At 41.8% G+C, this 26,153-nt stretch overlaps 1 protein-coding gene and 1 long non-coding RNA gene across 6 annotated transcripts in view; one reads left to right on the forward strand and one right to left on the reverse strand.

Moving 5' to 3' along the window:
- Window positions 1-1,515: 1,515 nt before the first annotated feature.
- On the forward strand, window positions 1,516-25,829 carry LOC137768045 (uncharacterized). 3 transcript variants are annotated; one of them, XR_011074697.1, is made up of 10 exons: window positions 1,516-1,620; window positions 4,482-4,506; window positions 4,612-4,723; window positions 5,129-5,224; window positions 6,580-6,661; window positions 6,815-6,918; window positions 7,019-7,128; window positions 19,976-20,144; window positions 22,753-23,009; window positions 25,603-25,829. It is a non-coding gene; the product is annotated as an uncharacterized lncRNA (long non-coding RNA). The 3 variants fall into 3 exon arrangements; XR_011074695.1 differs by lacking the exon at window positions 22,753-23,009; XR_011074696.1 differs by lacking the exons at window positions 1,516-1,620; window positions 4,482-4,506; window positions 4,612-4,723; window positions 5,129-5,224; window positions 22,753-23,009 and having other exon boundaries at window positions 6,356-6,649.
- The window catches only part of CPVL (carboxypeptidase vitellogenic like), a 111,670-nt gene continuing 110,480 nt past the window's right edge, over window positions 24,964-26,153 (reverse strand). The window contains exon 13 of one of the 3 annotated variants that reach the window (XM_068549223.1): window positions 24,964-25,723. In XM_068549223.1, the coding sequence (XP_068405324.1) occupies window positions 25,619-25,723 (105 nt within the window). In that variant the 3' untranslated portion in view covers window positions 24,964-25,618. The remainder of the gene's footprint in view (window positions 25,724-26,153) is intronic. The other 2 variants (XM_068549222.1, XM_068549221.1) reach the window with 2 other exon arrangements.

The raw sequence follows: 26,153 nt of genomic DNA on the forward strand, positions 1-26,153 counted from the left end.
TTCAGTAAACTAGGGAAAGAAAAAACATGCAAGCTTAAACAAACAGCAGAGAATTCCTAATGCTTAAAATATCCTTAAGGTTGGGAAATGAGAAGATTATTATATATGATGCTATTATGTGGCATAGAGTGCTAGGTTTCAAAAGATTTGATTACAGTAATTATGCTTAATGCTAAAAATATAGAAAGGAATGCAGTCTTACCTGATGTTTCAGAAGGCACTTCAAGGTCTTGTCATCCATCAAGATCATCAGTGTGGTCTTCAATATGAATGTGGCTCATGAAAGTACTGAATAAGAGATTCCAGGCTGACACACTAAAAATGATGAATTTCCACTTTCCCTTTTCAGAAGTATCTAATGGATAGTTCTTTATTTTTAAGAACCATTAATATGAGAACCTTTGTGTTTAAAATATCCTCTGAATTCAGTATAAGTGTGTTTTTAAACTCCAACCTCAAGGATAATTTCTGCTACTGCCGATTGGTCTCCTTCTCATTTTCCTTTCTGTTCCTAATTGATAACTTCCTCATTATTAATGATATAATTAAATGGTTTGATAAATTGTATCAAAATAACTTTCTGGTTTAGTTCATAGCACCTTTACGTTCTATCCAATAAACGAAAAAGAAAAAGAAAAAATGCTAATCTATGTTAAGTACACATACATGTATACACACCTACAAATTCACCTTTATTTATATATTTATTTAAAACCTTACGTATTTTTTATTATTTTTTTGGCAGTGCCACGGCTTGCGGGACCTTAGTTCCTTGACTAGGGATTGAACCTGCGCCCCCTGCAGTAGAAGCGCGGAGTCTTAACCACTGGACCTCCAGGGAAGTCCCACAAACTCACCTTTCAAAGAAGGGAGCCTCAGTAATGTTTTGTATTTAAATTCCATTTCCCAATGCTTACGGTTGACATTCATCTAATTAGTGATCTGATTCAACCCAAAACGTTTTTATGGGATGCCTATTGTGTGCCCAACAGAAATACACTTTGAAACTAAAAATCCTTTTTTCTTAATTGAATTATAGTTGACTTAAAATATTATATTTGAAACTAAAAATCTTTTATATTGGGTAAACATAATGAGAATTTATATCCCAGTATTGCAAATATTGAGTAAAGACCTTGCTGGTTCAGTAAAAATCAATTTAAAAGGATTTTTTTTCCCCATTCCTTCCAAAACAACCTAGAAGATAATGGCATTTCTCCCTTAAACATTATATAAGAAAATCTCCTTTACATTAATAAAGTAATACACAGACAGAATTTTTTAATTTACTTTTCTCCTTTTAGCAAAGATTTTTTTCTATTTTTATTAAATTTTAATGAAAAATAATAAATACACTTCTTAAAAACAATTGAAACATTAGAAAAGGATATCCAGTGGGAAGTAGGTCCACATCTCTCAGAAGTGTTCCATGCACATACAAACATATGTTTTATATCAATTTATAACTCTATCTTTGCGTATCATCTTATTCTCTACTTTTTTTCACAGGTACCATGTACTCTTCTGTACCTTGATATTTTTCACTTAAGTAATTTTGGAGGTTTTTCCAGAACAGTACATGTAGATCAAGCTCATTTTCAATGCTGCATGGTATTCCAGGTATGGATTTAACCATCCACTATCCATATACATTTAAGTTTTTTTCTAGGCTTTTGATATTATATACAGTGTTTAATAAATAATGTGAAAAGGTGTCCTTGCACCTAGATGCTAATATCTGCAGAATAGAATCTTGAAAATAAAACTGCTGTGTCCAAGAATATGTGCATCTATAATTTTGATACATAATGCCATATTTCCCTTCAAAACGCTTGACCCAATATGCAGTATCTCCAGAAGGGTTTGAGGGTGCCTGTTTGCCTGTATGGGTGCCCATACATCATTTTAGCAATTCATTCCTCACTCTCTTATATCATCAGTGTCTCCCGCTCTACTGGATCACTCCAGTCGGAATACGAACATGCTGTTGTTTCTTGCATCTTAAAAGAAAAAAAACATTTATTGACCCCGCTTGCCCAGTCCATTAATGCCCCAATTGTCTGCTTCCCTTTTGTGGCAAAACTACTAGAAAAATGATGTCTACACTTACTGTCTCTAATCCTTCTCTGTCTTCTCGAATCTTCTCCAGTTAGGAATTTCAGCCTCACCACTTTACCAAAACTGCTTCCGGCAAGTTGCCAATGACCACTGCTTCAGTAGTGGTGAATTCTTAGTCTTCACCTTGCTCTGCTTTTGAGCAGCCTTTGACAGGGTTGATCCATCCATTTTTCTTGGACCATTTCTCTTGACTTCAGTGATGCCACACTCTCCTCCAGCCATACAAGCTGCTCCTTCTCACTTTCCTTTGTTGGTTTCTTCCCATCTCCATGACGTCTTGTCTTTTTTTTTTTTAACAAGTTTATTTATTTATTTATGGCTGCATTGGGTCTTCGTTGCTGTGCGCGGGCTTTCTCTAGTTGAGGCGAGCGGAGGCTACTCTTCGTTGCGGTGTGCAGACTTCTCATTGTGGTGGCTTCTCTTGTTGCAGAGCACGGGCTCTAGAGCACAGGCTCAGTAGTTGTGGCGCACGGGCTTAGTTGCTCCGCGGCATGTGGGATCTTCCCGGACCAGGGATCGAACCCATGTCCCCTGCACTGGGAGGCGGATTCTTAACCACTGGGCCACCAGGGCAGTCCCTCCATGACGTCTTGATGTTGGAGTGCCCCAGGTCCCGGTCTTTGGACCTCATTCCTGCCTGTGCCTCTCCTTTGGCAATCCAGTCTACCCACATGGCATTAAATACCTTGTCTGTCTCAAAGACCCCAAATTGTCTGGTTGATCCCTGGCCTGGATCTCTCTCCTAAATACAAACTTGTGTGTTGAACTACCTACTCGATATCTCTACTTGCATATCAGAGGGATCTCAAATTAGACATGTCTAAAGTGTAGTATTTCCCTAAAACTTCTTTCTTCCACACTCTATCCCATTTCAGGTTATAGTCATTCCATCCTTCCAGTAACTCAGACAAAAAAACTCCGAAGCATTCTTTTTTTTTTCTTTTAAATTTATTTTATTTGATTTTATTAATTAATTAAGTTTTTTAACATCTTTATTGGAGTATAATTGCTTTACAATGGTGTGTTCAGAAGCATTCTTGACCTCACGCTTTTGTTCACACTTCACATCCAACCCACTAGGAAACCTTGTTGGCTCTACCTTCAGAATATATCCAGATTCTGTCCACATCTTGGCACTTCCACCTGCAACACCTCGGTCCAGGCAGCTGTCATCTGTCACCTGGATTATTTCAGTAACTTCCCGCTTCCATTCTCGCCCCCCACCATCTGTTCTCCATAGAACAACACAGCAACCAGAGTGATCTTGTTATTACCTATCAAATCACATCACCCCCTGCTCAAAACATTTCCATGGCTCACAGAGTTTAAAGGCAGAATGTGACTCTCCCCCCACCCCCTGAGAACATTCCTCTCTCATCTCATCTCCTATTACTCTGCTCCTCTCTCTCTCTGCCCTAGTCACATTGGCCTTTTTGCTATTCTTCTGGTGCCAATGCAGGCATAAGCTAAGGGATCTAAGGGAAGAAAAGAACAGAATCCAGAAATGGACTTATCTGTATATTTAAATGCTTTATTTAAAATGCTTGTTTTAGCATTTACTGAAAAGGGGGGAAATGATATACTTTCCAAGTAATGGTTTTGGGACATTCAGGAATGAAATGCAGGCAGATCTAAAGTCTGAGCCTCCTGGGTGATACTCTGTGAAATTGCATTTCATTTCACCCAATCTCCTAGTTAACACTCAGAAACACGGGGGTTGTTTTGCACCCCATGAGTATGTAGGCACGTTAGCAGAGTCTCGGGAACGAACAGATGTGAGGCAGGGCCAGGAGGGAATAAAAGCCCACGAGTGTACTTCTAGGCTACAGTGGAACCCTCAGTGCTCAAGACAGTACCATCCACAGCTGCCTATCTCCTTTGGGGACCTGGGAAGCTGTGGCTGTGTCTGGGAGCACGCCGTCTTATCTCTTACCTTCTCTATGGAGATATAACCATCTCTACGTGTTTCCGCATCATTTGCCATCATAACTGGTACATTGAACAAGCAGGTCTTAGAAGGTTCAATTGCAAAGCAACATTATTTGTATTTCCAAGTATCTTCTATAATCCACTCCATGGGATATTTCCCATCACCTAGATGAAAATTCAGGCAGACCCCTGAGCTCTCTGGTGACTCTTCAATAATACAAATGGGTCTCCAGTCAGTCACTTTAAATCGCAAAAACCCACTCATTTTAGTAATTAAATTCCATGTAATAATTAAAACCTTGCTTTGCAGATAAACCTCATCCTCTAAGCCTGCAGTAGGGGTGGGGTTGTGATCAGCTTTTTCTCTTTTTGCCCAAGCAGGGCTTCTACTCTTGTTACCCTATTATGCTAACCACAGTTTCTGGCTTCTCCAGGATGGAGATCTGGGGAGACAGAGTGGTAAGAAGAATGGAAAAGATCTTTCCTGATTGATATTATTGTGGTCAGTCTTCTCCAGACTCGGCAGATATTTTAAGGTAACTCTCTTATGTGGGGATTCTTCAGAAACCCACCGATGAAAGAAGACACCTTCATTAAAATGACTTCTGGACTTCCATCAGTGACAGGCTTCTGGAGGGGCAGAGCCAAGTGGCAGGCCTTAACAGCCAGCAGCAAGGTGGGTGCAGTTACTATAATGGGCAGAGTGTCTGCAGCAGCAAGCAGAGTATTTCAGCACACAAGAATCTTTGATGTTTGTTAATTGTTCATGGTGGCCCTAGGACCAAAACAGATTGGAATTCTACTAGGAATCACTTGATTTATGTAACTGGGAAATCTCTAGATCCAGTGACTAGAAACCTGAGTTGTTCAATGTAGAGTCATAGCTCATCACCCAAGTCTCAGATCTGAATCAGTTCAAAGACACAGAAATGCCCGGATCACTGATTTTGCAGCTGGGTCCAAGGAGTAGCAGCAGCAACAGCACCTGGGAATTTGTTAGAAATGCAAATTTCCAGACCCTCCGCCAGCCCTATGGACACAAACACTCTGGAGGAGGGTCCAGCAGTCTTTGTTTTAGCAGGAACTTCAGCTGAGTCCTGTGCATGCTAAGGTCTGAGAACTCTGACCTTAAGAGGAGAGGCTGGGAAGCCTTGAGAAGGGACCCTGTAACATTGCTGTAAGTACCTAGTGTAAATCTTCCTTTAAGTCTTCTCCAGAAGATCTGCAGCCATTAACTAGGGTAACTGCAGTGAGGAAGGGGGAATATCCAGGCCTTTGGGAAATTTCTAGACGTTAGTTCTGAGTCGATGCTAATCTGTAAAGCTCCAACATGCCTCTGGACCACGGAGAGGGGTTGGGGGTAGGGGTCTTGTGTGGTGATCAAATGATAAATGAAACTTTGGGGTGTGGCTGCTTCACAGTGGGTCTACTCACCCTCACTATGGTTATTTTCCCATCCCTGAATAGAGCTGTAACAGGTGTCCTCAGCGACTAAAAGAACCCCTGTATTGATTCCCTGACCTGGGTGATGAGCCTTATTATGGTAGGCAGGACCATGCAGAAGCTACCTGGAATTTCCTCTTCTTACCTAAGAGTAAACTGAAAGCAATACCACATCCCTGGGAGAATTGCAGAGATTAGTATTTCCATCTAATACTTGAACAATACAGGGGTTGTTCCACCACATCCTCATTTAACTTATATGTTTGGCATGACAGAAGGAAGATGGTTCTTGGAGAATGACTATGGATTCTTATAGAATCATTCAGGTACCGGACCAGATGTAGGCTCTTTACTGGATAACACCACAGTGCTTCTGGTACTTTGAAGGCAACTGTTGATCTGGCAGATGCTTTTTTTTTCTCAATACCAAATTAGCAAAGATCACCAGATGGAGTTTGCTCCCAATTAGCAGGATCAGCAAAACACCCTCCCTGTCTTACTTCAGACCTCTGTGACTCTTCCGCTGTCTGACAAGATCTTGTCTGCAGGGGCCTTGATCATCTTGATATTCCCCAGAACACCCTGCTAATATATTACATTATTGACATGGTGAGCAGGAAGCAGCACATACTCTAGATGCCTTAATAAGACATATGTATGCCAGAGGGTGGGAGAGAAACTCCAAGAAAAGTCAAAGGCCTACTACCTCAGTGAAGTTTCTAAGGGGTCCAGTGGTCTGAGAAATGTTGGCATTTCCTCTCCAATTTGAAGGGCAAATTGCTATACTTTGTACCACCTACCACTGAGAAAGAGCTACAGTGTTCTCTATCTCTTGATTTTTGAGATAACATAGGCTCTTTCTGAGTGTATTGTTCAAAGCAACGTTTCAGTAATCCACAAAGCTGCCAAGTTTTGTGTGGGGACCAGCGCATAAAAAGCCTCCCTAGCAGCGTTTCTCAACATCAGCAGTGTTGACATTTGGGGGACAAAGAATTCTTCGACGTGGGAGGCTATTTGCGAATTGTAGGATGTTGTTTAGCAGCATCCCTGGCCTCTACCCCCGGTTGTGACATCCAGAAATCTCTACAGACATCGCCAGATATCCTTGGGGGAGCAAAACTGCCCTCACTTGAGAATCCCTGACCTACAGCATGTCTAGGTAAGCCTCGAGGTGAGTAAAGCACTGGCTGACACTTAACTGCAACCTCGTGAGAGACCCCGAGCCAGATCTTTCTAACTAAGCTATTCCTCGATTCCTGACTCTCAGAAACCATGAGAGATAATGAATGCTTGTTGCCAAGTTTGGGGATAATTTGTTTTGCAGCAATACACTGATCCACCAAGCCATACGGTTGGCGTACACAGCAGCAATTGTCCAGTGTAGGTAGCGTACACCAGACTGGAGTTGAGCAGGTCCTGAATGTGCAGGTGAGCTCCGTGAGCAGGCAGCTCCTACTCCCATAGCCCCTCCTCTTGCTGCGATGTAAGTCTCCCTCAACCCACACCTTTGTCCTTTTGGGATTGACAGACGGTGGAGGAAGAAACTGTTTGGACCAGGTTCACAGATGGTCCCTTACAATTTGAAGGCATCAGATAGATGTGGACTGTAGAAGCATTACAGCCCAAAGCAGGAATGGGGTAAGAGAAATTCTCTCAAGGCTGAACCCTGAGCAGTTGTCCACTTTGTCTGGATGGAGAGATGGCCAGAGTAGGGGTATATGCCAATTCGTGGGTGACTAGTGGTTTGGTATATTGGTGGCACAGGAGTCTGAGGAAGACGTTTGCAGATGAACCTCTAAATATGGGCACCCTCATATGTGAATGCTCACCGTAGGGCATCCGGGATGAGGCTGTCAGTAACCAATTGGACGGGATGCCCATTTTGTGGATGTCAGGCAGCCCCTTTCCCAGCCACCCTGAGGCGTGCTCAGTAGGCTCACGTAGGATGTGGCCATTGTGGCAGGAATCCAAGTCATGTGTGGGCTCAATAATATGGACTTCCCCTCAGCAAGGCTGCTCTGGCTCTTGTCACTGCTGGATGCCTAAGCTGCTGACAGCAGAGACTAATGCTGAGCCCTGATGCGGCATCATTCCCCAGGGGGACCAGCCAGCCACCTAGTAGCAAGTTTATTACATTGAACTCTTTCCATTATGGAAAAAAACGTTATTGGAATAGTCACACTCCTTAGAAAGGAAGGTTTAAATCATCTTGCCAGGAAGGAACCCCAAACAACTGAAGTGTTGGTTAAAGGCAAATGGAACATGGGATAGACACTGGAAGAAGCTCATTAACAATTATTATTCAACTATTATCATTATCAATCAACTAGTTTTGTTACCAGTTACCAAAACAAGAACTATTGCAACTCTGCATTTTCTTCTTTGCTTGTTAAGCATAACACTGAGTGTCGTTGGTGGTTAAATTTACAATTTAGTCTTTAGGTTAAGGAATATCCAAGGTGCTATGGTGACTAAAAGAGAAGAACTGACATCACCCAGAGCTCAATACAGTGGCTGAGGCTGCCTCCTTATAGTGGCGTCACTCTGTGTTACCACCCTTTTGGGGACAGAGTGAGCCTACATTCATTTATATGACGTGGAAGTATGACGTTGGATGGATACAATGGAACGTGTGGATCTGAGTAGCAAAAGAATGGATATACCAGATTGTGTCTCTTGGCTGTTAGGTCCGAATTCATCCTTCTAGATACTCTCCATCCCCTTTTCCAGACTCACTCATCTGGCCAATTTCATGTTAGGTTCTTCCAATGGGAGGCGTAGGTAGTAGGTCCCAGTGTGCGAGAAAGAGATTAATCATTTCCCCGGCTACTGGCAGCAGCAAGGATGTGCAGCTGGGCTTGACTGCTTGTGCTACAAGCTCCACAAGCCTGGGGGTGGTTTCAGCAACATTGGCAGTAAGTAGCCACTCCTCGGATCCAGCCGAGGGACAGTGGCAGCTTCCCATTCTTTAGGTTACAGCTGCCTTCTTTGTCTGCTCCTAGCCCTTCCAGCAGTTTTTAACCAGTTCCCTACACTGCAACCTTCTCTGCTTGAAATATATACAGTGGTTTCTACTCTCCTGTTTGGACACTGAGTGCTACAGAGATCTTTCTGTATCAGAACAAAGTCAGCTTCCTCATTCTCTAGTTTAAAAAAAGAAAAAAGAAATGTGTCATATTTATATAAGAAGACCCAGATAATGGATATTTAAGTTGCTCTCAATCTTCTTTCTTAATCAGTAAGGGCAATAAAGACATTTCCATTTTAGGAAAGTATCATCAAGGCATATATTTGGCAATGTTTGTCTCTCCCTCAATCTGGAACGATACCTGCTAAAGTTCTTATGCAGGGATCTAAATGGCTATAATGAGATTCAACTAGACTCTAGAATCTAGAGAGTGTCCATCTGCAGCTAGTTATTTATTGCTTAATAAATATTCTAAAGTATTGTCCGCATATATCCTAGTCTTATCTCTTCCAAATGAATTTCAAGCACCTTGAGGCTGGATCTTATATCACCTTTTGAATATGTTAATGGGGTGTGGGGAGAAGTTTTAGTAGTGCCTCTTCCCTTATGATTAATGTCATCTGAATGTGTCATCTGATTGGCAGTCTGGGAAGAGCCCTACATGCCTTCATGTGAATGGGGCTCAGGTTTTCTCTTGAGAAAGAAGCTGATGACGCAGCTAACACTGCCACATAGCGTAGTGGCTCAAATCGAGGTCCAGTTAATTTTATTATTGGTCTTACTCCAAATCCCTTTCATGGAGGCAGTGCTCCTTAGAAACCATTTTCCCTTAATTATAAAATATTTCAATTGATTTGTGGGCAGTGCTCTGATTCCGCCTGTGTGGCCTGTCCCCTTGGTCCACCTCGGGGCTGGAAGGCTGCCCAGCCCGGCACAATGCCCTCATCCCCACGAGGCTGCCTCAGTCCCCATCTCAGCCATCTGATATTCTGCTTCCGCTAGACTAAAGAATGAAGGCCTCTTTAGCTCTTTGCTAACACCATCCTTCTACTCTGTCTTCTGATTGTATCTTCTTTAATTAAACAGCACTTTTGCTATCCTCTCATCTTTTAGGTATTCACATCATTCTGGCATTCTACTTCCAGCTCTTAGATTTATGTGAATTTTCTAAAATGGGAAAGGTTGGGTCCTGTTTACAGTTGCCATGCCAACTCCCAATCAGCCTTTTCCTTGGGAGGATTTTTCTTTAGCTGCTCTACACTTTCACAGCAACTTATAGTGTGACAGGAATCTTCAAACATTCACAAGCAACTTGGCCAGTAGGGATGTGGGGCTGCAGTTCCTAAGATGAGTATCCAGGCTTTTTCCACGAGGGTTCTACTTTTATAATCTTCAACATAATCCCTTTAAAGCAAGAATCCCTGGCAAATCCAAGCTGCTATGGTATGAAAATTCTAATTAAAGGCAAAAATCAAAGCTGCTTTTGGTGGTAATGCTGGTATACTGTCAACCTCATTGTCAGTCAGATTAACAAAATACATTTCTAATAACCCAGCTAATGCAGTGAGAAATAAATAGCCAAGTCCATTTAACTCTCAGAAGCTTAAATGCTGTTAAATCACATTTCCTGTTTATGAGGCTGAATCTGAGAAGATATGCATTAATTATATTTCCAAATAGTCCAAAAAAATGAGAAGGCATGCATGAAAAGGAAAATTTTTAATTTTTTATATTTCAGTAATAATCACACATAACAATGATTTATGATCACTTCTACTACAGTTAACAAAATAGTTTATACTGAACATTTAATAGATTAAACAGCAGTTATCCAAGATAAATGGTCCATTGATATGCTCATTTTCTCGATAGCCACATCCACAGGCTAAGTCCACAACTGGATCACATCCACATTTCATGGTAATTGGTTTTAAAACTATCAAAACAGGAGGAACATGGAAATTCCATCCGCAAATCCTCAACGGCCCATTGGAGATCTCTTAATGCATGTGCTTTCCTTTTCATGGGAATTCCACATGCAAGTTGTGAAGCAGAGGAAGGTGCTATTAGAAGTACCAGGTCTGACATCAACACGAATTGGTTTTACCTCTTGCTGGTATGTATTCCCTATGCTCAGGTTCAAAGAAAACCCAGAAAACTCTTAGATCTCCATCTGAGTTTCAGTCAAAGGATTCAGTTCTGCCTCTTTCATCCCAGCCCAGTTTTCCTGTCAGGAGCACCAGTGGTTTTCTCTTTAGCTGTCAGCACATTTGGAACAGATTTTTCTTTCTGGGAAAAGATTCTACAGCAGTCTAGGTTTTAGTTTATAATTTCGTTATACATAAGAGAGACTTTTAAAGAGTCACTTCAGAATCACTGCACAGCTTCATCTGGGATTTGGCCAACAGTTGTTAGAATTCTATTAAATCAGCTTTCTTCTAACAGTGAAAAGAAGAGGTGGAAAGTTTGTATTTTCTCAAGTCCCCAACCGCTGCATCAAATAGCTAAGAATGATTAAAAATAAAACAACATGGAGTATTTTGGGACTGTACATTCTACTTTTGTTTTGTTTCCCCAAAGATGAAGAGAATTGAGAAAATGTCATCTTAGCATATGTAATTTGAAGTCTGTCCCTTCTACCCAAGCCTAGAATCCTCTTGTTAGGCATAACATAGGGTGAGCAATATGTTGTTATTACAGACAGGGCTTAGCTTGTAGCTGACAAAGGAGTACTGCTATGACAGAAGATGGAATTTTTATTTGTAATGGAAGAAAGGGTTGACTTTCTGAATACCTAGTGGTAGATCGCAATTTTAAAGTAAGCTAGATAAAAATCTATTTTAAGAGCCTTGTTGCTTCCTAAGAGTGAAACTAGAATTTCCCTTCTTAACCCCAAGATAGATAAACCCTTCTGTTTCACACAAAACACCACAAATCAAACGATGGCCAGACTTTCAGTTTCCCATTAGAAAATACCTCGGTTCATTCAACAGTAAATATTAATGAACACTTGTGAAGTGCCAGCTACTCTATTAGAAGCTGTATGAGTACAGGGTTGAACACAAGAGACCAAAGTCCCTGTCTTTATAGAGCTCATGCAAGCTTCTCGTAAGGGCTTCTGGAGTGAATTGAAACATTAACAAAGCATTGATACGATGAACAAACTAGTGTTCTTCACTAAATGGGTGAAGTCGCAAATGTGATAAGAATCATAAATTTTAAAATACTACGTAAAGAACTTCTGCGACATTCTTTTCCTTTATGTAGCACTGAGGTCCCTGAATTTCTTCACTGTTGTGCTAATTGTAATGAACAGAACTCTTATATTCATTTGTCCTGTGCAAAGGGTTGTTTTCCGGAAACCATCTTGCCGAAGAGAAAAAAGTCTCTTTTCTGGGGAGATTCAGACTTGGAGCTGTAAATGATTCTGGCAGGATGAGTGCTGAAGGGAGAGGATATTAGCAATTGGAAAATGGCTTTGTTGCCAGAGGCTACATACGAAGGCATTAGAAGCCACATGATAGAATTAGACGGAGGATCTGTGCAGGTCTGGTTAAGCTCAAAATGTCTAACAACCCACCAGGAATTGATTGTAGGACAGCCTTAGAGCAGCCAAATGTACCTTTTATTATCTCTGAGAAGGGAGTCTTATTTTGAAATCCAGAATTTTGGAAGAGTGATCATGACTAAAGTCCTAGATGCTTTGCTCTATTCCACCCACCCCGCTCCTCAGTTTTGGTACCCAGCTCCATCCCACTGTGCCTTCTCATTTGAAAGAGCTCCAACCTTGAACGTCCCCATTGCTGAAAAAGGAAAGAGGAAGGAAGGAAATACTTCTCTGCTACTGCAAGTGATTTGAAGGTTTGGGACTGTGCTGGCTGATGCACAGCCGCTTCTGTCCTTAGACACGTCCCAACCATCTGGTCACCTGGGCTCCCCCCTCCATCTGGCTCTAATCATCTCAGCCAAACTAAGGGTTGTTTGTTGGTGGTTGTGATTTTCTTTTCTTAAATTTCCCGTTAATTTTGTCCTGCCTTAGTTTTGTTTTCCTTTTAGTAATGCAAGTCTTGAATAAATTAATTTGTTGCTCATGGGCAAAAAAGTGGCTTCAGCAACCAGCCCAGAACATCCTCAAGCTATAACAATGTTGATTCACCTGTAAAAATCTGCATTTACTCTCCACACACTTAATGGTGTCTTCCTTTTGGGCCATGAACACACCCATTCTATTTCTCCGGGGGCTAAGAGGACACCTCAGCACAGGTCCTACAGTTCTTCCAGAAAGAGCTGTCCGGAAAGCAGATGGAAGGATAGGAGGCTGCATCAGAGAAGAGCTTAGGCTTGATTTCTGTTAAGTCCTTTCTGATTTTTTTTTAAACCCACGCACATGTTTATTTAAATAGCTGAAGAGTTTATAATCCTGGACATTGAAGATAAATACATTTTCTCTTAGATGTTTTGACTTGGTTTGAGCTATGTTCCCTTGTGTTACAAAATGGTCTGGCTCTTTTAGGAAGCCACAAGTTGTAGACACTGAATTGAGTTGAATCATTTATCCAGAGAGAGCATTAGGAACAGGTGGGAGCAGTTACTAGAGGTAAAACAGAGACCCAGGAAGAACAAAATGACTCTCTAGGAAATGTTCCAATGCCTCAAGACCAGAGGGACGGGGAGAATTCACAGGCACCATCTTGCTAATGATGACCACACCCTGTGCGCAGGGAAGCCTGGGCATTCCCTGTATTAGAGAGCAGCGGGCATCCTGCAGCCAGGAGATCCATGCTGTCACTCTGTCTCAGTCTACAGGTTTGGTGGCCCGTAGATCCCCCTCCTCATAAAATTCACTGGCTTCTGAGCACCTCCTGTGGCCCTTAAGAAAGAATCAGTCGCTTTGTGACCACTTTGTCCAAGCTGCTGAAACCAGTTAGAGATACACTTAAGTATCACTTAAGTATCTTCAGTGAGTTAGTGGGTGATATTAAAAATCACAGTAGGATTAAGTGAAGACAACAGGACATACTGTTGTCTCAAATGCAAACAAAAATAGGATCTACAAATAATAAATGACCAGAAGGACTAGTATTAAAAGTTTAAAGTTCGTTATATCTGGGCTACGAGCTTATGGATCGTTTTTATTAGGTCCTATATTTATTCGTATTTTTATGTGTTATCTATTACTTCTCAACGTGGCATAAATAGCGGCGTGCTTGATGCTTGGACCACCCCCCCCCCTTCAGTTAAATACTTCCTGAGCACACACTGTGCGTGGCACCCGGTGCAGGGAGCAAAGCTGAGCACGTTCCAGGGCTTTACCTTGAACTACCGCCTCCGTGACTCTGACAGCACCGGCCCCTCCTCCAGGATGAGATCCTGAGCTTTTATTCCCTTCACAGGCCCAGGACTCCCGGCTGGTCCTGCAGTGTTGGTAGTATACTCTCTCAGGTATGGGCGAGGCTCCCTCCTGCTCTTCCTTCAGACCCAGCTCGGATGTCAGCACATCAGGAGGTCTTTCCGGACCACCCGATGTGATCATGCCTTCACCTCCCACCATGCCGGATTCCCCGTCGTGCTTTGATTTTCTTCATGGCGTTTGTCAATATGTATCTCTGTAGGTATGTGTGCACTTGAACACTAACCTGCCACCAGAATGTAATGCCTTGGAGGAGGGGTCTTCAGGCTTGTTCATTGCTATATCTCTGTCCATCTAGAACAGTGCCTGTCACATAGTGGGCACTCAATAAATATTGTTGAATTGAAGTTCTCTTCCTCAAGGGAAAAGTTGCGATAGGTGTATTTAAACATATCAGGAATGAATATCAATCCACAAATTCAGGTGATAAGAAAGATGGTATCTCTGTTTTTTACAATAATTTTAAAATTCTGCACCCCTACGCTGCTGGGCCGGTGGGAAGTTTCATCTTAGTCATTGCTCTGCTCCCTTCCCCCACCCATCCCCAGAGTTTGTGGGTGGAGTTGTGTTAAGGTGTCAAGAGTCTTATGCAGTGACAAGGGCTTTGGAGAAGGTCCTCTGTTAATCAGCCCATCACACTGTGTCTGTCCCCATGGTCCCTTCACACCTGGTGGCAGTCTGCTGCTTCTGGGCAAGACTGAGAACGTCATTGCCCACGGCCCCACTCCCCAGATGCTTCACCCAGAAGCTCTTCCTCTCGGGGTCTTGCCCCTGCCAGGAAGCAGAACCTGCAGCGCTTGCTTCTACCCCCAGTCGGGAGAAGGTCCTTTTAGTCTGGTGTTTCTCCCGGTTTTCCAAGCCACTAACCTTTCCTCAAACTCTATCCTCCCCTTGGGCCTCTGGCTTTTAGAAAGCAAAAGCCAGAATCGTCTGCTTCTCATCCTGCCCCTTACCTCCCTGAAGTCGTGGAGTCTGCTACCTGCTCAAATGGGGAACGAAAAAGAAAAACTTCAGACAACTCTGACACAAGACAGAAATGTGTATTACAGGAGTGCAACAGATAATGCAGAGAAGAAAGTGATTCTTTGGGGATGGGTGGGAAGAGAGAAACCAAGGCGGGAGGAATGCTTAAGGCATCTTGCACTTTTGAGTGAGTCTTGAAGGGATGGGAGTATTTCATTTCAGAGAATGTGACGGATAGAAAGAGAGGCATGAGCAAAGAGAAAAGAGGCATATAGGTGAGGGCAAATAACCTCATCTGAATGGTTGTATTTGAGCAGTGGGAAAAGAAGCCACCCTCCCAAAGTAGGTGGGGTCAGTTTGTGACAGGCCTTCAAAGTCAGGGTTTTTTTATTTTTTTATTTTTTTTAATTTTATTTTTGGCTGGGTTGGGTCTTCGTTGCTGTGCGCGGGCTTCTTATTGCAGTGGCTTCTCGTTGTGGAGCACGGGCTCTAGGCGCACAGGCTTCAGTAGTTGTGGCACGCGGGCTTCATTACTCCGCGGCATGTGGGATCTTCCCCTGGTCCAGGGCTCGAACCCGTGTCCCCTGCATTGGCAGGTGGATTCTTAACCACGGTGCCACCAGGGAAGTCCCCAAGTCAGGGTGTTTTGATATTAACTTGAAAGTACTTGGCAGCCATTGGGTCAGAGAGCAAGTAGATAGATTAGAGTTGTACCTTTGGAAATGAAATAGCAACACCGTCTAGGATGGATTAATGGTTGGGGCTGGTGATGGTAAGGCTAGAAGCAGAGAGAACTTTCAGTAGGCTGTGCAATAGTCTAGAAACAGGAAGGAAAAGGAGAACAGAGATGCAAAAGACATTGCTGAAGTAGAGTAAACAGGATTTGACCACTGGTTGAATCGGAGAGAAAGGCAAGAGACGGATGGTGATTGCAAGAATGGGCGTGTTCTCAGCAAAGAAAAACTAAGAGGAGCTTCTGGTTTGGGGGGAAAGAGGACCAGTCTGGACATGTTAAATCTGAGTTTCCATCCGGAAAGTTGGAGCTGTGGGTGAGAGGCTCTGAAGAGAGGTCATGACTTTGCCGTGGTAGAAAGGGAATACGGGCAATGATGTTGCAGCAGCATGTTGGGGTGAAGGAGGAAAACAGGGATCCAGTGTCGGATCCTTTTGATCGTCTCAGTAGAGTAGGAGGCAAGGCCACTTGCTGAGAGTAAGGAGAGCAGTCAGTGTGTCATTTGGAACTTGAGCCCAGGCACAGTTTGAAACAACTGCTCTGGTGAACATACAGTCAACTCCTGAGGAACAGCAGGGCAGACCCATGCAGTTTTGTCTCCAATAAATATAGGATCCTTTTATAGTGGTTTTATGAAAACTATTCAGGAAGATGTGAGAAGGAATAGCCTTGACATTGTATATCCATTTTGAGGCATATATTAGTTTTATCACTGTCTCTGCTTTCTGTTAGACAGTTCTCTCTTCTTTACATATTGTTATGCCTTTCATTAGGAATTTGTTTTTTGGGAATTTATTAAGATGCCAGAATCCTTCAACATCATAAACATGGAAAAGTAGCAACTATTCATTGCCAACATTCCCAACTCCTCTGCTATCTTTCCCAGTGTTGAACATCTGTCCCCAGGGAAGCCCATCATCACCTGCCCTCCACTCCTAATGCCAAGTTGTTTTCTTTACTCGGTGGCTTTGGGCAGCGGGGAAAAAGAGCTTATCATGAAGACCAGTGGTACTTGGGCCTTCCAGGCCGCTGTTGCATCTACAAGGGGAGCAGGGGAGAAAGGGGGATCCTAAAATCCATCTCACTCTCTGGGGAGGGCACCACATGCTGCCCTGGTGGTTCAGGACCCATCCCTATTTACCTCCTTTTGGTCTTTTCCAAGCATGCCTCCCCTATCTCTCTAGATCTGATCTCTTGTCTTTATTTGATGGTACCTCTGTTGGGAATTTAGGGATTTGTGTGGAGTGAGAAGCAGGAAATAATAAGAGGAATCTCTCTGCATTCTTAGCCTTACCAGTATTCACCAAAAGATAATTCCTTGGGAATTGTTGGCACTAGTGTTTTTATTTTTTCTATTTCTTTAATATCTTTATTGGAGTATAAATGCTTTACAATGTTGTGTTAGTTTCTGCTGTACAACAAAGTGAATCAGCTATATGTATACATATATCCCCATATCCCCTCCCTCTTGAGCCTCCCTCCCACCCTCCCTATCCCACCCCTCTAGGTGGTCACAAAGCACCGAGCTGCTCTCCCTGTGCTATGCAGCCGCTTCCCACTAGCCATCCATTTTACATTTGGTAGTGTATATATGTCAATGCTACTCTCTCACTTCGTTCGTCCCAGCTTCCCCTTCCCCCGCTGTGTCCTCAAGTCCATTCTCTACATCTGCGTCTTTATTCCTGCCCTGCCACTAGGTTCATCAGTACCGTTTTTTTAGATTCCATATATGTGCGTTAGCATATGGTATTTGTTTTTCTCTTTCTGACTTACTTCACTCTGTATGACAGACTCTAGGTCCATCCATCTCATTACCAATAACTCAATTTCATTCCTTTTTATGGCTGAGTAATATTCCATCGTGTGTATGTGCCACATCTTCTTTATCCATTCATCTGTTGTTGGACATTTAGGTTGCTTCCATGTCCTGCCTATTGTAAGTAGTGCTGCAATGAACACTGTGGTACATGTCTCTTTTTGAATTATGGTTTTCTCAGGGTATATGCCCAGTAGTGGGATTGCTGGGTCATATGGTAGTTCTATTTTTAGTTTTTTAAGGAAACTCCATACTGTTCTCCATAGTGGCTGTATCAATTTACATTCCCACCAACAGTGCAGGAGGGTTCCCTTTTCTCCACACCCTCTCCAGCATTTATTGTTTCTAGATTTTTTGATGATGGCCACTCTGACTGGTGTGAGGTGGTACCTCATTGTGGTTTTAACTTACATTTCTCTAATGATTGGCAGTAGTGTTTTTAAACCACCCAATTCCAGTTTTCATAACTGGGTGTATTCTAGTAACTCAAGTTTATTGAATTCTTTTTCTTGTCTTTGTAATGTTTCCAAATTGAATATGTGACTAACAACTCCTTTTACTCTACTTAAGCCCAGGGAGAAAAAATTCCACTAAAGAGTTGAAAATCCCAGAAAATTTGGAATTGGGGTTCAAAATCACATGCTCCCTGGGCTGGTGCATCTTTTTTACTCTCTGACCACTCAGCAAGGGAAGAATATGATCTAGAAGCAAAGCTACATGGAGGTTGGTTTACTTAAGAGGCCAAAAGAGAATTACATCTATCAGTGCATAAGAAACTAGAACACTTAAATATTCTTAAAACCTCTTAGGTTCTAGGCTAACAAATGTTAAGATTTTTCAGGGGTAGAAGGTGCTCATTTGAGGGAGCTGTGTCTTATTAGAGATCCCTTTCCCTCTGTCCCTCACAGCCCTACCCAGGAAAGTATATGCTGGTGAAATTTCACCCTGAACAAACTACCTAATTTACTAAACAAAATCCCTCTCCACTATTCCCTCAGTCCTGCTCAAGATCAGCTTCAATTTTCCAGTGCAACACCACTCCCAGTCTTTTTTTTTTTTTTGGATAGAATTGATGTATTTTTTTCACTTTTGTTTATTTTTGCCCCAAAGCTTTTGGCATTTCCCTCCAGTGAGTCACACTCTGGGACCATCTCAAAATGACCTCCTTACAGGATGTTTCTCTTCCCCGGGGAGATGGGAAATTGGTATAAGACAGCCTGTCGCAATATGTTACTGTATAGTGTGTGGGGATTTTAATAAAGAAATGCCATTTCGCATGCCACCAAAGCCACTTGATGGATGGACTTACAGGCAGATAGCCTTCTAAATCTTTCCCCAACTCTATAGAGACAAGATGGAAAAACGAAAGCATGGTCGTTAGGGGTTTACTCAAATCAGCTGAATATGGGAATCTGTCCTACTTTTTCCATCACAGAAGTTTAGAGTAGTTCTTTGAGAATTCAGATTTTGTAACAAAATAATTGAACTATCAGGGGTGGGAGGATAAAAACAGGAGGAGAGAAGGCAGGGGTGCTCAGAGCCTCACCATTTCCCCAGCACACTTACGCTCATGCTTTAGGCAAGGTCAGTGCCACTCTTGACCTCTGGACCTCCAGCCTTCCTCCACCCCTCAGTTTGGAAAACTTCTCCTCCCCAGGAATAATTCATCACTCCTTATTCTCTGCTCTCAGAGCGCTTTGTACCTTCCTCTACGAAAGCACTTAGCACTCTGGGACTATGGTTATTTGTGCAGTGGTTACCCACCTTCCCTCTCCCATGCTCCCCTCTCCCCAGTTAGAGGGCCTCGGACGCAGGGGAGTGTTGGCAAAAATTGTCTCTGTGTCTTTAGCACCCCGAACAGGTCCTGTCACCTATGAGGTTTAATATGGCACATCCTAGTGCAACCATGATGGCAGCCATGATGGGGCCAGGGATCCAGGAGAATTTCTAGTCATAATGTTGATGTGAGTGTCCGGGTTTCCTGTTCTCTTCCAACAGTGCTCCCCCTTCCCCCTCCTCAATTCTGTCAGGCACTCACTTCCTTTCTCCCCTTGGATTCATGTAAGAAAATTTTAAGTATCATCAAAGATTACTAGATGTACATGTGAGTTTTGATTATAAATATTCCTTGGGAAATTAGGAAGATTACCAATGTGTATTCCCACTGTATGTCAAAATGTAGAGGTTGGCTTTACTCTTTCTACTGAGCTTTGACTTCTGCATATGGTGGACATTTTTTGGCTCTGGGCTGCCTGGCATCCAGGCTTCCTTCCTTCTAGTAACAACACCTTGGTTTGATTTTTTTTCGGTGGGGCAGTAATTGTCTTCCCCCATTGGGTGCAGTCTTAGTGGTACTGAGTTCAAGGTAGCCCACCCTCCCTTAGCCTGGGATGAGTTATCAGTGGTCACCACTGGTATGGTGTGGGGTTGGGGAGGGGATGTTTTTACTTAACTTTTGCAATGAACAATTTGCAAATTAAAGATTTAAGAAAAAGAGTAATATTGACCCAAAAGATCTGGCTAGATGCAATGAATTTTCCTGTTAAATCCGTTTGAACAGCAACCACAGGCCTGGCCTCTTCTACTCAATTGCAGAGCCCCGGGGAATGCAGACAGCCCACGTCACACTCCTGAAGTTGCCAAAAATCCCTTTAAAATGATCCAACAGATGTCCTTCCTTGGGGTCGAGCGGATATAAATCACAACGGTCTGCTTTCAATTCCTAACTCGGTGTCTTGGGGGCAGCAAAATCAATCACTCTCAGGTTTGTTTTCTGAATGTTTTTTAAATCTTCCAAATTATAATAGCAATAACCATTACAGTATGCAAGAAAAGGTAATCTGAGCAGGTGTATTTCATCCCAGTGTACAAACTTCCTTTGTGATGGTGGAGTTGAATGGGCCCCCATCACTCATCTTTGCAGTTAGTCCCATGGACCAGAGAGCAACCCCGAAAGGGCTCAGCATGAAGAATGAAATGGTTTCTGAGCTTAGAACCAGGGGCCTACATGGCATAAATATCGATACGGCCATGCCCACATATCATCAGCAGTAAGAGGAGGGGTCTTGTCATTCACATGAAGAAAGAAAGGGAATGCCAGACTTTCCCAGATGAATCAGGGCTCAAGTCAAGCAGTTTATCCCAGGATCTGTCTTTGTTTTCTGGCCTTATCTACCACATTTCTGGTAGTATGAGAAAAGATGGCTAAAGAACTTCACATACATAAGTAATTAAATGAAAGCTCTCAGTACTTTCCAGAGAATCAGGATTCCAGTTTAAACTAGTTCCTCTTGGGTGGAGCAGATACAACATCTAGTTTCCAATAATCTGGTGTATGTAATATTTAAAAATAAAGCCCATTTTTAATGCTGGTATACACTCTAACCCCAAATGGGGTCACCTGACACTTACCCATTGATGTCATCCGGTGAGAAAGAGCTTCAGGATCAGGAGGCAGGGTGCCTTCTCCGTGGAAAGAGGATGGAGTTTAAGGAGAGACACATGAGTTTGAATCTGGACTGGCTCTGCCATTGGCTGTAGGAACCTCAGGCAAGTCTCTCTGTATCAATGAAGTTCCATGACCTCCTCTGTGAAATGGGAAAACCATCTACCTGGTGATGTCTTGGTGAACATCTGGCGCATTTTAGGGGCTTAAAAGGAATAGCTGTTATTATTACTTCTGATTCACAGAATTAGGTGTCTACAGCTGAAATGAATCCCCAGGGAAGGCCTATTTCGCCTCTTGGTAACAACCTCTGAGAGGTCGAGGCTGGGCCTTGCAGACCTACTCATGGGCCACCCAACAGACTTCCACTGCAACCGAAATGCTTTTCTGCCTCTTTACAATTGCAACCCAAAGGTCAAATCAAGTCACTCCCCACTGGCCTCCCCCCAGCACAATGCAACGACAGCATTCAGCAAGCTCCCCCTGCCCTACTTTGTGCATGGTGGGGGTGGGGAGGGCAGGGCTAATGCTGCTTCTCATTCCAGATCCTGCAGAACTCTACACTCCTCTGATCTCAGCAGACATGTGGCCAGAGTCTCCCTCTCTTACCTCCTCAAACCCTGCCTTTTCTTGAATTTTTAGCAGCATCTCCTCTCCACTGTCAGGCTGCCCAGGGAACCCAAACACTCTCCCTCTGGCCTTGCGCTGAGCAGACTTAGTCCATGGACCTATCCTCTGGGCTCTGCTTCCACAGAAACATAACCCAAAAGGCAGTTCTTTCTCTGAGATCCTGGGGCCAGAATGTTAATACTTAACATACGTAACATAAGCACAAAATGGTATAAAAATCAAAATATACTTAAAAAATTGTCTCTTTCGCACCCATGCCCAGTAACACATTGTCCTTCCTCCCCTACTGTTATTGGTTCCTTGTTTATCTTTCCAGAGGCACTCTATTCCTTACAGAACTTCTGTGTGTGTCTCTCTCTCCCTCCCTTATTTATTTATTCGTTTGATTTTATTTCCCTTCCTTCCTTTCTCCCTTCCTTTCTTATAAATGAAACATACTATATTTTTAGATGCCTTGTTTTTTTAACTTAACAAAATCAGTGCATAGTTTAAGGCCACTGTTAAATTTAGACTTCTTCTGTCCTCTCAGTGTTCTCCAAACCTTTATGCTATGTCACCCCTATTGTTAAAAAATTGCTGAAGGCATACCAAAAAATGTATAATTATTCACTCATTTATAAAGTATAACCATGCCACTACTGTACTAATAACATATATGCTATGAAATAATTAAAATGGAAACTTTGAAATGATAAAGGATGAAATTTTAAATACTTAATTCTTAAAAATTTATTTTTAGTAGTACAAAATATTTATACTTTCTAAAATATTACTGTTAGTATTTTTAATAGGATCAATGTGTTGAATATGCTTTGTCATGTTTGAAAATCTTGGGTTACCCTTTTGTGAGATAACATTCAAATGTCTGGTTATATGTTCAGTTTATTTTGACACTTGGTTTCCAAGTCCATCAGAGCTGAAAAAGACACATTCCAGAGATGTAGATCCGAATGGAAGCAGTACCTCATTAGATGAGCTTTATTAACTCCCAACATGCATTTTTCAATCCCATCTTTTATGTAAAGACATTTGTTGAAATTTTTCCTGAGTTAAGGATTTTTTTTTTTTTTTTTTGGTAATGCACACACAGTAAATGGAAACATTTCCAAACATCTGTTTTCAAAATGCTCTTGCCATAGATTAAATTTCTTTTGAAAAGAAATTACATTCTCACTAATTTTTAAAGCATCACTTCTTTGAAAGGGCAGATTATGTGTTTACTTTTTAAAAAAATATCTGCTAGATGACATACTAACAATAGCCACTCACTCATCTGCAACCCTTGTCTTTTTGTCAGAGAAAGAAAGAATGCAGGACCCATTCTCAGGTTCTACAGCTCCTTTAAATACACTGCCCTGAGACAGCCCCTGTGGTACGAGAGACTGACCTGGCCATTTCCCATCGCATGGCAAAGAGTTATAAAGATCCTACTATTTGAAGACTTTGTTTTTATGAAAGGAACCACATTGATAACATCCTACAGGCATGTACATTGCAGTCACTGGCAGTATGCTGGACCCAGAAGCTTAAGAAGATGCCTCACCTGTCCTCACTGTAATTCCCCTTGTTTATATAAGTTGTCTGCTTGCAGTAACGGCAGTCATGTGAGACTTTCTGCCTGTCTCTTGTCTGGACTAAGGGAGGGCACCTTAATGGACTGGTGTATCTCATGGGGGACGCCTACCTCACTGGGAGAGTCTCTCCACAAAGGACTCTCTCCAACTAAATTCAAAAACTTGCTTTTCTTTAGTCTCTGAACTACCCTACCCTCCCTTCTTTTAATGTAAAATACCTGCCAGATTCAGTCTCCACAGGACTGTAGCCTCAAGGGACTTGGCTAGGGTTGCTCTGGGAAGGCCTGGCAAGTTGTCCCCAACAGTCCCCACTGGCCTGGTGCCTGGGACAGGGAGATGATAAAAATGACAACATCTAAAACAATGACAACATCTACCACTTCCACTTACTGAGCTATGATTTTGTGTTGATCCCTACTCCAAGTGTTCCATAAGAACAGTCCATTCTGTCTGTTCACTGTAGATATTTTCTATAACACCTCCCTAAACACTGAATTAGAGTTCTGAAACACTGCTCCCAGGGAAATCCAGGACTTGGTTTCCTACTAGCCTTTGGTCACAACATTTTGGTCATCCAATCAAAACATAACCTTGTTTTATGTGTGTTAAAGAAACCTTATTTAACATATATCGTTGCTTCAATAATATTGACCTCATAGCCAACAGCATATAACTCACGCCTGAACGAACCTTATCTAACACACATCTTTTCCCCATAAGGCACATCACAGCCTTCTTGTGCTCAAGAACACTAGACGGCACTTCAGCACTATGCTTGGGAGTCCTTTTAAATAGCAAAATCACCAATAAAAGCACAAAGATGCAGAAAATGTGGCACTAAGTAGACTGCCAAAAGGATGCTTGTTTACATTAGGAGAGCTGAAACAAGAAGGCAGTGTTGCCTCGTTTGACCTCAGCTGAGAATGTGCATATTGGGTAACTCAAATTTCTCATCACTCTGTCCATGCTCACAAATGACCACAACGTGAGCAAGTATTGATTTGGGGATTACAAATAAATTTTAATCAGTAGGTGATGCAAATATGGAATCCACTAATAATGAGGCTTGACTATATCATCTCATGGTTCCTTGGTGAAACAGTCACTATGACACTGATACATGAGCTGGAAGGAACCTGAGAAATCTCTTCTGGCTATCTTCTTTGAGACTTTGGGAGGCTAGTACAGTGAGATGACTTATCCAAAACATCCAGTGCATGTGCGACACACCTGGGACTAAATCCCAGCTCTCCCAGCCACAGTTGGTGCTCTTTCCACTACACATTATTGGGACCAAATGCAACTATTTAACTTGCAGGTGGGGCTATATGCAAAGCTTTGTGCACACTTCCCCCAGTTTATTCTCTGCAATAATTAAAATTTGCTTTTGATCAGAATGTTCAATTTGAGGTCTCACAGTATATGGGCACAATGAACAACATGTATAAAAAAAAAAAAGGAAAATCTCAACCCTGAATGAAATCAGGCACAAAATAAGAAATTAAAAGAACTCAATAAAATATCTGCAGCAAGAGGCTTTGACTTTTTAAATTTAGTTCCCCAGTAAGCCAATTCATAGATGGGTAATATGAGGGGGAAATGATGTGGAAAAAGCCAAACGTGCTGTAGAATTAGAGATGGGAGTGTGTGATGCATAAATAGGAAAGATGTGCTGAGATGTGATATTTTAGTTGGAAAATTACTCATGTATGTATATTTATAAATGTATATATTTTGATGCAAGATGATCTCAAATTTTTTTGATATTCCAACAATTATTATACAAAATTAGGTTATTCTTTATTTGGCTAAAAGAAGTACAGAATTTAAAACCCAAATTAAAAATGGCTCATAACTAATGTGGCCTGCAGGCTGTTTGATAAATGCATATATTTCAAATGAACTGACGAGCAAAAAAAAAAAACAAAAAAACAAAAAGAAGAAAGAAAAGGCAAGGATTTAGTATGTTCTCTGATTAAGATCCTCTGCTTATCATCAATCAGTACATCATTTCTTTTACACATAAGATTTCTAATTCAAAGAATTCCAAGCTACCTTTCTTGCTAAGACTTTCTACATTCCAAAGTCTCTTCCTCACCACTATTACAAGGTCACCCATTCCTTTGGAATGATAAGTCAGATGTTCTTACCTGATATTTACCAAACACCTTCAGATGCCTGGTATGATAAACTTTTCTGTTATTTATAGAACAAGATGTAGTTACACCTTTATTCATTTACTGCACTTTTCACATCATTTTAGAAGGAGTTTAAAATTCCTATTCAAGGCCCCAACATCCCATTTATTTATCCATTTCCATCTGAATCGGTGTTTCAGAATCCATCCTTTCCATACTTTAAGTTAAAAGATGTAATTCTCACTCATGCACAGCATCTTCTTACAGTTAATTTTGTAGTGATCCTCCAAAACAGAACCTCACTTGTTTCAAGGATAATTTTTATTGATGAGAAACATTTTGCAGATTTAAAAAGATAATTTTCTTATTTATGTGACATTTTCTGTTTTGAAAATTTTCTTTTCAAAGATTAAAATCCCTGACATTCTCTTTTAGGAAAGTAGCTGATCCATCAATAAGGATCCCATCCTCTTTCAAAAATGAATCGATTAATCATGTCAAAAGATCTCAAAGGCTGATCATAGGGCAAAATGTGGCCTCCACCTCGAACAATTACCTTAAAGAAGAAAAACAGAAGAAAAACTGAAATTTAGAGAGTCGGATATTCCAGATAAATGGAAAGTTTTAACTTGGATTAAAGTATTCTTAAAGCTTACATGAAATAAAGAACATATTATCCCAATCCATGCCTTTGGATATGCTGATTGTCTGCTTTTGATAGCATTAATAATAGGTACCTTAAGGTAAGAAAGTTTTAAAATTGTGTAGTTATTCAATTTTATACCAAGTTGCGTTCATCTTTGACATGTATAGAACTGGAAAATTCCTCCTTGTCTTTTTCCTCTTGGGACGGAGCTGTCTGCGCCTCCGTGCTGTGCTGTAATTCTTACCCGGTTACGGCACTAAGGTGGGGAGACCTACCCCAGACCAGCTCTGCCTGCAACTGGGTGGAGGAATCTACCTAATTCCACCCTTCAGTTAGCTGG

This window comes from Eschrichtius robustus, chromosome 8 (assembly GCF_028021215.1).
Source record: "Eschrichtius robustus isolate mEscRob2 chromosome 8, mEscRob2.pri, whole genome shotgun sequence".
Classification (NCBI taxonomy): Eukaryota; Metazoa; Chordata; class Mammalia; order Artiodactyla; family Eschrichtiidae; genus Eschrichtius; species Eschrichtius robustus.